The following is a 15,196-nucleotide window of genomic DNA, read 5'->3' on the forward strand; positions in this document are numbered from 1 at the left end:
TTTATCGTCGCTACGCTGGCCGCGGGGCGCTGCATCCGCGGCCGGGGGTCGGGCGGCGCGCGCCGCCGGCGGCCGGCTCACGCGGCGCGTCACGCGGCGTGACAGCCGGAATGCGGCGGCGTGACGGGCGGCGTGTCGCGCCGCCGCGCCGCGCGCCGCGCTTTGGCGAAAGAAGCGCGTAAAGCGGCCGGAAGAATCCACATTACGCCGGTGGCCGATGGCATCGGGTTGTTTTTGTGGCGGCGCGCCCGGCGGGGGTGGGTGGTTTATGGGCGGCGCCGACACCGGCGAGGAGCGTGCCGGGCCGGCGGGCGGCGGCGGCCGTGCGTGCCCGGCACGGGCCGCTCCGCCGCTGCTGGGGCGCGCTTATCTCCGCCGGGCTCCGAGTGTGGAGACGGCCTCCTCTGGACAGCTGGTCGACAAGCTCCCGGCGGTTGACAGGCTGTGATCTCGGCTGCACGGCCGCCTCTGGACTGATGCACTCCCAGCTCAGGCTCATGCCCTGATCTGCGTGATGTGCTCCGTGGCACGGCCGTGTCCTCATGGCAATCCCATGTCAGTTCTCAGTGCCCATCACGGACCCATGTCAGCTCCATGTCCTGCCACGCCAGCCCCGTCAGCTCCACGTGTCCGCGGCAGCTCTATGTCAGCTCGCCGCGCCGCCACGCGCGGCACGTCGGCTGGCGGCCGGGCGGCCCGGCCTCAGCTCCATATCTCGCTGCATGTCGGCGGCCGGGCCGGTCGGATTAGCCGGCCGAGACGGATCGCCGCCGGATGCAGCGCGGCGATGCGCCGTCAGCTGGAGGCGCGCGCCGATATGGGCCCATAAATTCTGGCCGCGCCATCCATTTGTCTTGTGCAACCGGTGGCGACGGCGGCGGCGAGCGGCGGCTGCCAGCGAGGCGAGGCGGGCGGATGCGAGCCCCGCCCTCCGTGCCATGACGGCCCAGGAGGACACGTGACACGCGCGACGTCCGGTGTCAGTGGAGGTGGGGTAAACCGGCAGCGTCTGTCGTTGGTGCACGAGAAACACGCGGTCGCACAGCTGCGACACACTGAGAAGGAGTTGCGTGACGTTCCTCGTGGCCCGCCCTCGTGTGCTCTACCTCCGGTCGTCCGACCTACCGCAGGACCGCTCCAGATCCACCTCTGCCCCGCCCCCTCCCACCGCGCTCGCGGATTCCAGCCGGCCCGCTCCGCCACGGCATATTGTCATTTGTCATTGTTTGTCCCGATGTCGGCTACGATAGGCGGCGGCCGAGAGGGGGGACGGCGCCGCGCCGGCCGCGCCGGACCGGGCGCCGCATGACGCCGGCGCCGCCTGCAACGCGCCTGCAGACGGCCGCATACCCGACATTGTGCGTCGCCGTGACGCCTTATCGCCGGGACAATCGCCGCGCCTGTTTGGCGCATGGCCGACGGCGGCGCGCGCGCCCGGAGCCGCTATCGGCCAGATCGAGCAGCGGCGCGCGCTGCACAGCCGCGCGCCGCCGGCGCACTGCAACTGGAGATGCCTTTATCGCGAGATCGGCGCGAGCCTATCGTCGACAATTACCGGCCTCAGTGACGGCGCGCTGTGTCGCCGGCCGATTTGCGACGGGTGCGCGCCGCTATCGCCGCATCGGGCGCGGCTCTCGGGTCGCGCCGTGAGAGCCGCAAAAAGCGCCCGAATAAATCCGCTGACCCGCTGCGCCGCAAAGACAATATAGAGGTTTTTGTCGCGGCGGCGGTCGCAATGCGGTGCATTTGTGAGCGCTCTAACTCATAGCTAGTTAGCCGCACGACTACACGGCTGATGTGGAGAAAAACCCAGCGCGCTTGGTCTCCTTTCTCTCTGTCTTATTGTTATCGGCTGTCTCCCGCTCTTTCTGGTGGGCGGCGCTCTCATACTCCGCTGCGGTGTGATTCTGTGGATCCGATGCGATCAACCGGCGCAAATAATTTCAGTTCATTTCATTGCCTTTCGTCCTTCCTCTTTGGATCCCACTTTAACAAGATGCCGAGGATAAAATGTCGGCGAGCTAAATGAGCACGATGAGTCCTATCTCTTCCTGAGAATAATGACTCACGCAGTTACATGGACCGATAGCAGTTGAACAATTTACACTATCAACTCACAATCCCTCCCATTTCTTCATCTTGTACACCCCATGTCCTACATTTTCCCGACAGCCTCCTCTCTCAGACCTCCCCACTCGGCCGTCGTCGCCCCTCGCCTCCCCTCCCTGCCCTCGCCGCCTCTCCGGAACCGGCGTGCGGCGGCGGCAGCGCCGGCGGCGGCGGCGAAGGGCGGACCGCGGCGGCCGCTACATGCGCAGCTCATTACGCCGCGTCTCCGGCGGCGGCGGGGGACGGTCCCGGCATGCGCGGCCCCGTGCTCCACATCAGACCGCGGGCGTCGGCCGGCCCCGCCCCGCCGCCGCCACCATTTGCATCGCCGCGCATCCATTTCATGTAATTCCCGGGTGGACGAGATGCGGGTGTAAAATTAATTTTCGTCGGCGGACGTCCACGGCGGTAATGACGGCCGGCTGACCGATGTTTGTCGGGCGCGCGTCGGCGCGCGGCGGCCGCGGCGCATGGCGCAGCGGCGGCCGCGACGAACCTCCGCTTCGGCCGCCGCCCTCCGCCAGCCAGGGCCGCTCGGGCGCGGCCGTGCGCCGACGCTCCCGCAAAAGGCCTCGACGGACGGGCGGGCGGAGGCAGGGCATCCATCACGCCCGCCGTCCGCCTGGAACGTCCGCAATCCGCCGTCCGCCGCGACCGCCGCCGCGTCGTCAGAGCGCCGCCCGTCAGCGGCGCTCTGGTGGCCCTTCGTGACGGTCGGGCACGGCCCGGTGGCGTGCGAGCGATGCTCGGGCCGGACGCATTAGCGGAGCACACACACACACACTCGGCGGTCGGCGCGGTGTGTTTGCCGTGCGTGGCGGCGGCACGCGCCGGCCGCGTCGCCGCCGCCGCTACCGGCCATTACCCGGCCGACATTAGTCATGCGCCGCCGTGCAGCGGCTGCGCATCTCATGCATTGGACGGCGGCCGCGGCGGCGGTGGGCGGGGCGGACAGATGGAGAGGCGGCGGCAAAAACAAGCGCCGCGGGCCAGCGGCCGGCGGCGCGGCGGCGCGTCACTGCCTCTGATGACCGGCCCGGAAGCGGCCCCCGTGCTACCCTGATGCGCTGCGGCGGGTGGCGCCGGGATCGATGACGCGGCGGCGGCCGCCGCGGGCGGGCGTGCCCGGCGCCGCGGCCAGAGCAGCGCGCTTGCAGCGGCGGCGTCCCCGCGGCCGCGAGCCGGTTATTTAGTGCCCCCGCGTGGGAAACAGACGTGCCCGCCATCCGGGCGCTGGTAGCAGGTACAATTTCCGTCAGCCGCCGGCGGCGGCCGGAGATGAACGGCGCGCCCGCGGAGACGCCGCCGAGATTCGCTTCGCTCGCCTCGCGTCGGCGCTCGCCGCGACTGTTTGACGTCAATTATGTTGTTGCCACTCGGCCGGTCGGCCGCGCGCGGCTGTCAAGCCGTTTTTGCGCGCTCGGTCGCCAGCTCCGGAGACCGCCAGGCTGCCGGTGGCTGGCCACTGGGCGCTCCTGCCCAGATGCTATCGGCCTCCTCTCTATAAGAAGTAAACCCATAAAATACCGGCTGAGCGCAGCGTTAAAAAGGAGCTGGTCGACTTTAATTGGTAGTTTTTACATCGCTGAATATCATTAGCGCTTCGGGAGCCGCATAAATTGCGGACTGGCCGGCCGGCCGCGGCGCTCCGCGCGGCTGCGCCGCGTAGGCCGCTGCGCCGTATAAAACCATCGGGCGATGGCTGCCCTGCACGCCAGACCCCCATTCGCCGGCCACGAGCCGGGGGCCCGGCGTCTCCCACACGCCCAGCGGGGCTTGTCCGCAGGACAGGTGACACAGTGTCGCGCGACAAGCGCCGCGACAGTGGCCGCCAGGGTCGTGACAGGAGCCGCAAGGATCGCAACAGGAGCCGCCAGGGTCGCAACAGGAGCTGCTAGGGTCGTGACAGAGCCGTTAGGGTCATGACAGGGGCCGATGAAGGTCACGGCAGGGGTCGCTAGGGTCGCGGCAGGGCCCGCCGGAGCTCACGGCACGCCGCAGCCGGGCGCCCGTGGCCGGTGTCGGCGCCAGGTGGCGCCCTGGAGGTCGGCGCCGAGACGTCTCTCGGGCCGGCGGACTCGCTGCGGGCTGTCGCCTGCTCGCGCTGCAGCGGCCTTCCCCAGGTGTGCGCCGGCGTGCAGCCACCCGTCCCCTCCCCCTCTGACCGGTGCACCTGACGTGCCCGGCGGCGGGCGGGCGTCCCCCAGCCGTCGCGTCCCGTCGCGCGCCGGTTTGCGACAGCCCGGGGCGCACGTGCGGTCCGTTAACGACGCATTAACGGGCGTCGGTTATTGACTCCGGGCGACGCGCGGCTGCAGAGCGGGGACGGCCCGTGCCACGCCGCGGTGTCGCCGGCGACGCTCCCCTCCGCGGCCCGGGGGCGCTCGTCAGGCGGCTCTACGGGAGCCGGGAGCCGGGAGCCGGGGCGGTGCGGCCCACCGCCGGTCGGACGGCTCCCATCACCCCGCGCCGGCGGCGTCAGAGCCGAGCAGCCCCGCCAAAACCCGCTCCCTGTCGCGCCAATAAACCATTACGCGCGGCCGCATTGATATCACGTATTCATGGGTTTGCCGGGCGGACGCGCGCCGCTCCGGTAATTACGCGGCGCGCAGCGCCACACTGCGACTGTTTATTGGCCGCATATTCGATGGATATAAGTATGTTATTAGGAAGCGGATAGCACGAGGTCAGCACGGTTCAGCGGCGGCGGCGCGGCGGGAGGCTGCCGGGCGCAGCCGTGCCGTCAGCCGCCCGCAGCCTGTGTGGAGATGCGTCCGGCGATACGGCCCAAGTGCGGCGGTTGGCGCGTTTTTGCGCGCGGCGAAATGGAAAAGCGAGCATGACGAGCCGCTGACAGCGCCGCGCTGCAACAAAAAGCGGCGAATCGAGTGCGCGTCGGTGGCGGCGCGGCGGCGCGGCGGCGCGCGCGCATCATTACGGCGCGTCTGATGGAGTGACCGCGATGGCGGGATAGCGGCCGGCGGGCGATCAGAGGCGGCGCCGGCGGGGGGCGCCGCCGCCGGCGGGGGGCTGCCTCCGCCCCTGCGCGGCCGGCTCGGATGACGAGTTATGACCCCGCCCGGCCGCAAACAAGCGCAGGCCGATCGCAGATGACGATTAGATCTCGGCCCGGCCACCGCTCGGAATGCCGGCAAGAAAACAGCGCGGGGTGACACTTCATCCGTCTGGGGCACTCGGCCGTCGCCGAGCAGCGGCGTTTTTCCGGCGGGGCACCGCGATTGTGCGCCCCTCACCGCGGCGGGCGCTGCGTTTGACCAGACCGGGTGAATGTCACGCGCGCTGCAGCGGCGGATACCGGCGGCGGCGGCGGCGTGTATTGTCTGGCCATTACCGTCATTACCGGCTGCCGTAGCCGGCAATTGCTTCGAATTTTGTCGAATAAAAATGCGGCGCGGCCGTAAAGCGCCGATAAGAAGTCGCGACGACGCGCCCGGTGGAGGCGGCCGCCCCTCATCGGCCGCCATTACGGCCATTGTGGCCCGACCCGGGCGCCGACCCGTGCCCCCGTGGGAACCCCGGCGGCCTGGCCGACGGCCGCCGCCGCTCGGCTCCGCCCGCGCCGGCCGCATACATTACCGATGCCGATGGTGGGCTGATCGGACCTCGCGACGGCTGCGTTGTCGGCACCGCGGAACCGTAGAGGTCGACACCGCCGCACCGTCGGAGCGGCGTGGCTGGGCCGCCGTCGAGACGTGGCGGTAGCGGCCGCCGCGTGCCGTCGTTGCATGGGCCGACGCCGTTTGCGGGCGGCGCATGTGCTGTCGATGATACCTGACCCCGACGAGAGGCAGGCCTGATCCATTGATCCGCTTTCGATAGTCATGGTCCGGCCGGCCGACTGGCGGGTCAGTTGCGAAATCGGGTGCTGAGAACTGCCCTGCATCCAGGTTCATGCATTTATAAGGCGTACCGAGACGGCGCACCGCGCGCCTGCTGCCTCGTTATATAACTGGGTTACATCAGCGGGCGGTGGAGGCCGCGCGAGGCGGCGGCGCGGCGCCGCGCGGCGTGCCTCTCTAAGCCCGGCTGCATTGGGGGCGATTAGCGAAGAGTTTGCATCCGCCGTGACTGCCGCGCGCCACCTGATCCCTGTGGGAGCCGGGCGGACCGCGAAGGCCGCGCTTCCGCGGCGCAGGCGGCTCGGATCCGGCCTGGATCTGTCTGCACTTGCAGCGCGGTGGAGGAGGGGGGAGGGGGGGGGGGAGACGAATGCGGAGAGACGGCGCCGAGACGGGGTCGACCGGCATTCTCCGCCGTTGGCCCTGGGCCGAGGCGGGGCGCCGCGCGGCGCTACCGCCGAATCGGCGACGCTCGAAGGCCGCTGGCTCTAATTCGCGGCGTTGCCGCCTGTCGGCGAACGCCATGAGAAAATCGCGCCACGTCTGTCCCACGAGTTGGAATGCGTGGCGCTGGATGTTGCATGCCTGTGGGGGCGGCTGCCGTCTGCGCTCGGCAGCAACGGCGCGCTGCGCGTTCTTCTTGTCGCTAGATATGTTAGGATCCCAATGACTCGGTTACCCAATTACCCTGTGTTTACCAGGTTTTTACGGCGCGCGACAGTTGTTCCAATGTCACCCCGCCGCCGTCTGCGCGGCTATTTCTGCACTGAGCACCACGGCGCATTTGTCTCCCCCGCGCCGCCAATTGTCTTACGCAGCTGTTGCGGCCCGAGCGTGGTTCCCCTTTATTGTCGCCAGAACGGTCGGAATTTTACGGGATGTCCCGCGATCCGGCGTCGCTGCGCTTTAAGCGGCGCCGGAAGCGCGTTTTTGCCGCGCCACCCCCGCGGAAAACTGAGGGGAGAGGGGGCAGGAGCGCCGGCCGTCATCTCCGGCCGAGACGTCCCAGCCGGCCGTGTCGTCGTGCCGCGTGGGGAGCACGTGTCGCACGTGGCGCATGGGACGGCGCCACGTGCCGACGTGTAGTTTTGCGTCAGGTTTGGTCAGAGCTGTTGTGGCGTTCGGGCAATTTCCAGGACGATGTTTCCGAGAAAAAGGCTTACGTCACGTTGAGGCTTGAGGCCGGCTTTTTCTATTTCAGGCCTCGTGGGTTTCAGGAATCCGAATTTAGGTGAATTTGCAGTTTCTGTAATCCACCTATCCGACCCAATACTTAGCCGCAGAAGCTCCTGCCGCTTTGTGGCCGGATAGCTAAGCGATGACGGCCTCGGGACGTTACGCCGGGCCTGGCTCGGGTTTCCTCGGCGGCCGTGCCGCGGCCCGGCGCCGCTCAGGACGAATAGCCCGCCCGGCAGCCGCTGCCGTCGCCCGGCGCGACGGATCGCCGCCGCCGCCGCCGCTGACGGCGCTCCCGCTCTCCGGCCGCCGCCGGTGTCGATTTCGCGCCACAAAGGCCGCCCTGACTGTTGACGAATGCGGCGAGGAGCGGCGCCGGCAGGCCGGGCCGCCGGACGGGCGCGGCAGCCGGCGCTGTCGTACACGACACGGACGTGTCCGACACGCCGCCGCCGGGCTGACGCCGCCGAGTCCGCCGCGTATCTCGGCCCCATCGCCGCCCGGCAGGGTGAACAGGTCGGCCGTCGTTAGCAGCACCGGACGTGGGAACGGTGCGGCCGTCTCGACGCCGGCGGCTGCTCGGCGCCGGCGCCGGCGCGCGACGAGACGAGCCATGAGGCCCGGACGGCGCGCGCTGTGCCGCCGCCCCTGCCGGCGCGCGGTGCACTGCACCCGCGGCCTCGCCTGATCCCGCGCCCGGTTATTAATCGCCGGGTCATGCGTCAGCTCTGCGGAGGTCACCGGCTCGGCGACCGGCGCCGGCTGACCGATTACCCTGGCCGACTGCCGGGCCACGTGTAATGAACTTGACACGGGTAATCCGGGCCTTTTTCGGGCGCGATCGGCCGCCCGCCGTCAGCACCGGTTCCCGACGTCTTCGCCCCACGAGCCGCCGGCCGCCGCGGCCGTGCCGCCCGCGGTAATCGGCTCACCGCCGGATCGAGAGTCCCGGTGCCGGCGCTGACGCAGGCCTCCCTGTTTGCAGAGGTACTTCACGCTCATCCTGGAGGCGCTGGACAACGTCGGCGGGCAGCAAGGTAAGCCGGCCAGACGGGGCACTGGAGCGTCGACCGTCCGCCGTTCGCTGCGGTCTCGCCCCCCGCAACTGGGACGGCGACCCGGCGTGCCCCCACGAGCGAGCGCCGCTGTGGCGGACCAAGGGTCGCCAGCCGCGCGCGAGGCGAAAACGCCGACCAGCACGCGGCTGAAGCTAATCCCTCGGACGGCCTGCCGAGGCCTGCGCTTTCCCTGAAGCGATGCGCGCTATCATGTTTCGCTGAACAGATGGCCGACAACCCCGCGCCTGGTTCCGGGTGGGCTTAACAGCGCTGCGGATCCAAGCCCGCCTCCGCGCCTCCTGCTCCCGTTAAGTAGCCGTCGCTCGCTGGCGCCCGTCAAGTCAAACCCTTTGAGCCCGCGAGCGGCCCGCGCGCGCGTCCTCTCGCGCCACGTCTTCGGACGCGCTGCAGCTGCCGCGGCGGCGGTCGTGACACGGCCGGCACGATCGCGGCTGACTGGCGGCAGTTCCGGCGCGCCATTCAGCAGCGCACAAAGCGCGGAATGTGTCCCCGCGCCGCCGCGTAATTGGAACGACATGTGCCTCGTCATCTTTGCCTTCGCCGCCGCCGCCGCTGCCGCTGCTAATTTCCCGCGATTGGCTGAGATCGACCGGTCAGTGGTGGCCGCGGCGCGCGTGTCCGCGTGTCCGCGTGTCCGGCTCGGGGTCCTTCTCTGCGGTCAGCGGCGGTGACGGATGTGAGAGGACGCATTCTTCGCGGCCGCCGGCTGCTCATTAGAAAGAGCCGGGATTAGTCAGCCGGCTGGCACTTCCGACAAGTGTGTCATCCGATCCGGCACATGCTGGACGGGCTGGCCTGACTGGATTCGACACAACCCGACCCGATCCGGCCTCACCGGAACTGAGACACCAGTACCTGATGACCAGATGACCTAATCATTGTGGCCTGATGTACGCATCTTGATCCCTGTTGGCCAGCGTCCGACCCGGCTTGACCTGACTTGACGCAGTGACTCGAGTCGACGACTCGACTCGGCTTGCCCTCGACGACTCGACGCAACGTGGCTGATCCGCCTGGATTGGTCAGGAATCTCATGTGGCAGAACAGCATCTGCTCAATTCAAAGTTCTGTCGAACCCGACATTTGCTGACCTCACGCGGACCGACCGGGCAAAACAGACCAAACTGACCCGTGTGATCTTACCCGACCCGCCAGCCTGACCTGAGCCAGCCTTATTCGATTTATTCGACTTATTTGACTCAGGACTTATTCGAACGAAGCCTGGACTGCCACGACAGCTGTCCCCTGGTCTGACGCCGTCTAACCCGGCGTGGCCTGCCCGCAGCGACGGAGGTGATCGAGCAAACCTCGTACTCGGGCATCATCCGGCCTTCGAGCGCCTGGCACACGCTCACCCACAACGGCAACGCCGCCAAGATCACTTACCGCATCCGCGTGCAGTGCGACGACAACTACTTCAACAGCACGTGCACCAAGCTGTGTCGGCCGCGCGATGATCAGTTCGGTCACTACACCTGCAACAGCAACGGGGACAAGGTCTGCCGGGATGGCTGGATGGGCACCAACTGCGAGACAGGTGAGGCCTGCAGGAGATGGAGGCGTTGGGGGTGCTGCAGGGCCTGGGGACAGGACAAGGGAAGCTTTTAGTGAATATGGGTTTCGTTTTAGATCGTGGAACGCATGTCAACTTCGAGGTCCGAATCGAGGCTCTTGCTACAGATAAAGGCACATTTTTCATAGTCTTTGCATAGATGTCACTTTAGGGGATAAGTCTAGGCACCTGCGTCTTCTTTTCCAGTCCAGCGTTTGTGTGTGTGTGTGTGTGTGTGTGAGTGTTGTGCGGTCGCCTTTGAGACCCTTACTCCAGACCCTCAACCACCGCCGATCACAGCCGAGAGCCGCGTGTTTGCCGTGCGCCGCCTTCATCCCTTGTGCGGCGCGGCGACGCAGCGCGCCTCGAGGGCCGGTGATGGCCACTCGCGGGCCCTGCGCCCGGCGTGCCCCGACCTCGGTCACCGCCCGACAATCGCCGTCTAATTGCCCGCTGTCGGTGTCGATCAGCTGGCGCGGCCGGCCGTCGCGCGCGCCCGCTCACGCTGTCCTCCGTTGCAGCCATCTGCAAGAAGGGCTGTCACCCGGTGAATGGGCACTGCGACCGGCCGCAGGAGTGCAGGTACGTGGCGCGCCCATAGGGGCGGCGGCGACGGCGGCGGCGGATCTGTCTAGCGCCGTCCGCCCCCGGGTCAGCACCGGACGCCGCTGGCAGCTCTGGCGGGCGGGCCGGCCGACCGGCGCCGAGGGGCCCCGCCCGCGCTGGAGAGGTTTAACAGTTTACCGCAGCGGCGACCATCTGGTGTTTGCTGATAACGCTGATTAAGCGGCGACCTTTGCGCCGATCAATAGCGCAGGGTGGCGACCGTTCGGCTGGCGACCGGACGACGAGTGGTCTTTTGCGCCGTACTGATACCCGCCAGGGCAGCAGCCTGGACCGTCACCCCCTCTCCACCCTATCTCCTTGCTATCAGAAGCCGGCAAACACGACCGCCAGACCAAACAGTGATTGGACCGGACACACCTGGCGCAATGATCATATTAATCTGAAGCCCCACGGCGCAGGATGCGCGAAGTCCCGCAAAAAGGCCGGCATTGTGGCCACGGGTGAGAATCCCCACCGATGGTGCCCAGTCATGATCGCGCGGAAAAATATTGTGTTTCTGCCGTCTGTCCCGCAAAAACCGCGGCAGTGGCGCTGGCAGGCGCCAGCCACAAAAACAGCAGCCACCGGCGTTGACAATGGGCCGGCTAAAGCTGTGACGAAAGCGACATGACTTCTGCGCAGGCTGGTGCCAGTTACCGCCCAGCAGAGTCGGAGCGAGTCGGATTGTTATACTTCTTCAAGAACGCGCACTTCATTCTTCATCTGGCACCGCTGTCTCCTAGCCGACCGCTACACCAGAGGCCTCTCTCCAACAGCCCATCCCAACGGGTGCCCTGCATCCACCTCGGCTTCGGCACCGCCCCTCCGCGCCAGACAAAAACCTCCGAAACAGTCGTACCCGCAGCCGAAACGTCGGAGTCACTTTACGCGGCCGCGCCGGCGGAGTCGACGCTGCCGATGGTATCGACGCGGCGCGGGCGCGGCGCCGGCCCGTGTCGCTTTTTGCGGCGATCGCGGCGCGTCGACAGCCGCCCGGCGCCGCCCGCCGCGCCGCGTTTGCCGGATGCAGGGCACGTTGCGATGGGGCCGATAGGAGCCGCCGTCGGCGCTTAATGAGATGAGTGGACTGCCGACGGCCGCCCCTGCCCCGCCTCCTCCGCACCGAGGCCCAGGTCCCCGGGGGATGACGACTGGGTCACGTTTAGCGGGCGCCCAGTTGCGGCGGGTGGACGACTGCGTCTTTTTCGATGGGTTTCTGAACGACCTTGCGTTGTCGGCTCGCCGCAGACCGGCGGCACCGGAGCGCTGTGTTAAAAATGTGCCGACATGGCATTAAAGCTGCTTTTCGCGATATGTTTTTTTGGAATGCTTCTGATGTCGTGTTGCAACAACGAGACATTGCCGTCCGAGTTCGCTGGAGACGGGCGTCCGACTCTCTTCGCTTCCCACGAGTCTGAGTGCGGTCCGGCTGGTTGCGACGCGTTATTCCGGTCGGGCGTGCGATGAGTCAGCGCTGGGCTGAATCACCCGATCTTCCAGTCCGGTGGCGAGATGTAGCGTCATCACCGCACCCAGCTTCGCCCGGCCTTCTTCGCGGCTGGGAAAGGGCTGTCGTGCGTGTTTGGCGCCGCCGCGCGTCGGCAGGGGTCGCTCAGTGCTGCTGGCTGTGACCCGCCGCCGTCATGGCCGTGCTTCATCGCTCCCCGATCGACGTGGTGGCGCCGCCGCATACCGGACCGTCGCCAAACCCCGGCCGATACCGCGTCCGGGCCCATAGGAGCCTCCCGGACCGCAGCCGGCGGCGAGACACCTGTCGCAGCTGCGCTCTTCCAGCCGTCTCTGCCCCCCCCCCCCCTGCCCGATTGGCAGGCGCGTGGCCCCGCGGCCGTCGCCCTGGGCGCGCCCGTGGCCGGTGCCGTGGGAGCCGCGCGTGAGAGCCGTGCCGGCCGTGGCGTGAGTCAGCGGCGGGTCGGCCCGACCGGCCGCTGCGCCTCGGCCGACCACGCCAGCCGGGCACGGCTGCGTCACGGCAACGATGGTATCCAGGGCGCCACCGCCCGGACTCACGCCCCTCGCCAGTCTCCACCTGTACCTTCGCGCCGGTAGTCCCGGGGCCTCCCCATTCTCCACCCGTACCTCCGCACCGGTAGTCCCCGGCTGGGTGTGTCAGTCACCAGCCTCCCCAGTCTCCACCCGTACCTTCGCACCGGTAGTCCCCGGCTGGGTGTGTTAGTCACCAGCCTCCCCAGTCTCCACCTGTACCTTCGCACCGGTAGTCCCCGGCTGAGTGTGTCGGACGCCAGCCGGTGTGCTTCACGGGACAGTAGCGGACCTCGATCACCGCATGGCGCGAAATCGGCGTTCAAACCCTTCCAGCAGCTCCGAGCGTGCGGCAGGTGTCCTGGGTCCGCTTCGGCAGCCAATCACGGGCCGCGCAGCCCAGCCAGGACGTCCGGGGCTGCTGGCGGCGCGTGATGGGACTGCCGAGCGACCGGAGTGCTGACGACACCTCGCCGGCGCGGCGACACCCGCCGTTGACGGCTCTGACGCGTAGGCCCTGCCGACCGGCGCATGCAGATGGCCGGCCGGCCGGGCGACGCGCGCCTAATCCGTCCGCGACAAATCGCCACCGCGCGCGCGCGATGCATTTATTTATGAGCCGCGCGCGCCGCCGGCGGTCGCGCGCCGATGACTCTATCGCGCGCCGCGACGGTCGCGCGTGGGCGGGCGCGCCAAACGCGGCGCGACGCGACGGCGGCGGCCGGCGGTAATTGTGCGCGGGCGGCGGCGGCGCCCGCTATCGCAGAGCCGCCTGTTTGTTTAGGTCGCTCCCATGTAGGAGATGGAGCGATTGGCCGCGGCCGCCGGGCTGTGTAGCTAATAATTGACTACCTAATTATTGAGTACACGGATTCCGCGGAAGATGGCGTGATAGTGCGCAGGGCCATTAATCTTGACCCGGGAACGACTGGATGGAAATAATCACCCGAAGCGCCATCTTCGAAGCGGCCTCCACCGGGCCTTCGCCTCCGCTCGTGTGTATGTGTGTGTGTGCGCGTACGATTCATGTTTGCGTCAGCGTTCCTGAGCAGGGTTTTGAAATTGGTGGCTGATCTTAAAGATCCAGTTGAGAGCCCGATGCTCAGATTAGGTAGTCGTAATCGGCTGAGTGGAGCAAATTTGGGCGGGGGCGTCGGGGCCAGCCGCAAGTGACCTAAATCCCACAGCGCAACCCCGTTTAGCCGGAGCGGCTTCCGAGGGCCCGGTCCGGGCTGATGCTTCGCTGGCCCTGCTCTTCACCCGCTGTATCCGTAAGGGAGATACGTACGTAAACGTGATGTCCACGATATCGCGTGGATATCCATCATTATCTGTACATACACACGAGCGGAGGCGAGGGCCCGGTGGGGGCCGCCTCGAAGATGGCGCTTCAGGTGATTATTTCCTTCCAGTCGTTCCCGGGTCAAGATTAATACGCGATATCCGCGATATCCCGCAGCAGGCCGGGAGGGACATAGTCGGCGTCCCTCCCGGCCTGCCGTCGGTCTCCAGTGACTCAGCTGCCTCCACATCTGTATCTCTTGTTGCGCAGCGCTCGGGTTTCCCCTGTTCCCACCTGTCCAGAGTCTGAGTGAGCTCCAGTATCTTGCGGGCGCCTGCCCGAGGTTGGCAGCCACTCTGCACCGAGATAGCCTCTGTCTGACCGAGCGCCAGTGCCTCGCCTGCGCCTCCGGCTGCCCCGCCGACATGTCTGGAGTGTCGCCGCCTTCTCGCGCGCCCGTAACCGTGACATGTGGCGATGGCGGCCGCGATGCTATTTAATTAAGCGATTGTAACTCAAATGCAATCGTCCTAATGGGGGTGTAAAGTGCGATGGCCATACCGTTCGTCAACCGCCTAAGGACAGGGGGTGGGGCGGGGAGGGTCAGGTATCAGCATGCATCGGGGGGGGGGGGGGGAGGTCCGGTATGGGTTATCAGGGGCGTGGCCATCACCCCGGTCCCCGAGGCGCGAGCACCACGGCTGAAGTATGTCTCTTGCCGTCACGCGCCGTGTGTATTTGGCGGCGAACACCGTGCACGTCTTGTCATGCGCTCTGCTCGCGTGTAAACGCGTGTAGCACGCCCAGTAACAGCAAAGCCTGTGGCGTGTGCCCTGCCTGTTGGAGTCGGCAACAGCGCTTTTGCGTGCATAGCATGCGTGCGGTAGGGCCGTAACCTGTAAACGTTCCTAGCATGGAACGCTGATCCGACGGGGCGCGAGCGGGATGTTCCCGCCCCGTCACGAGCCGAGCCTGACAGCGCGTTTCCGTTTCAGGTGCGAGCCCGGCTGGCGGGGCGAGTTCTGCGACGAGTGCCTGCCCTACCCCGGCTGCAAGCACGGCTTCTGCAACGGCAAGCCGTGGCTGTGCAACTGCGAGCTGAACTGGGGCGGCATTCTCTGCGAGCAAGGTGACACTGCCGCTCGACCGGGCGCCGACGCGTGTGTGGCCGCCGGCCGCGAGTTAGTCGCAGCCGCGGCTGTAAACACTCGGCAGGGGCTGCCGTGTGGCTCGACTCTGGCGACGGCGATGGTCGGATAGATTGCTTTCTGATGGGCGCAATAAGGTGTAGCGTTACGGTGTGCCGGTGTCGCCGAGCCGGCGGTAACCCGTGGTCACGGCGGGCGCCGGGGATGCGGCGGGGATGAGAGCGAGCGGGGATGCGGCGGAGATGGGAGGGAGCGGGGATTCAGCAGGGTGACATCACTTGCTCCTCGAGCAGCAGCTGTGGTGCTCTGCGCTCGTGTTATCTGCGCTGAGAGGCCCACAACCGCCGCGCTGTTTTATTGGCACTCTCCGGAGCGGAGGACGC

At 67.5% G+C, this 15,196-nt stretch overlaps 1 protein-coding gene across 1 annotated transcript in view; it reads left to right on the plus strand.

Moving 5' to 3' along the window:
- The window catches only part of LOC119107982 (protein jagged-2), a 58,959-nt gene that overhangs the window by 22,931 nt on the left and 20,832 nt on the right, over positions 1 to 15,196 (plus strand). Inside the window, exons 3-6 of the mRNA XM_037231573.1 lie at positions 8,131 to 8,182; positions 9,510 to 9,761; positions 10,298 to 10,358; positions 14,661 to 14,794. Coding sequence (XP_037087468.1) covers positions 8,131 to 8,182; positions 9,510 to 9,761; positions 10,298 to 10,358; positions 14,661 to 14,794 — 499 coding nt within the window. The remainder of the gene's footprint in view (positions 1 to 8,130; positions 8,183 to 9,509; positions 9,762 to 10,297; positions 10,359 to 14,660; positions 14,795 to 15,196) is intronic.

Source organism: Pollicipes pollicipes, unplaced genomic scaffold (genome assembly GCF_011947565.3).
Source record: "Pollicipes pollicipes isolate AB1234 unplaced genomic scaffold, Ppol_2.1 Scaffold_2555;HRSCAF=2994_pilon_pilon_pilon, whole genome shotgun sequence".
In the NCBI taxonomy this organism is placed as follows: domain Eukaryota; kingdom Metazoa; phylum Arthropoda; class Thecostraca; order Pollicipedomorpha; family Pollicipedidae; genus Pollicipes; species Pollicipes pollicipes.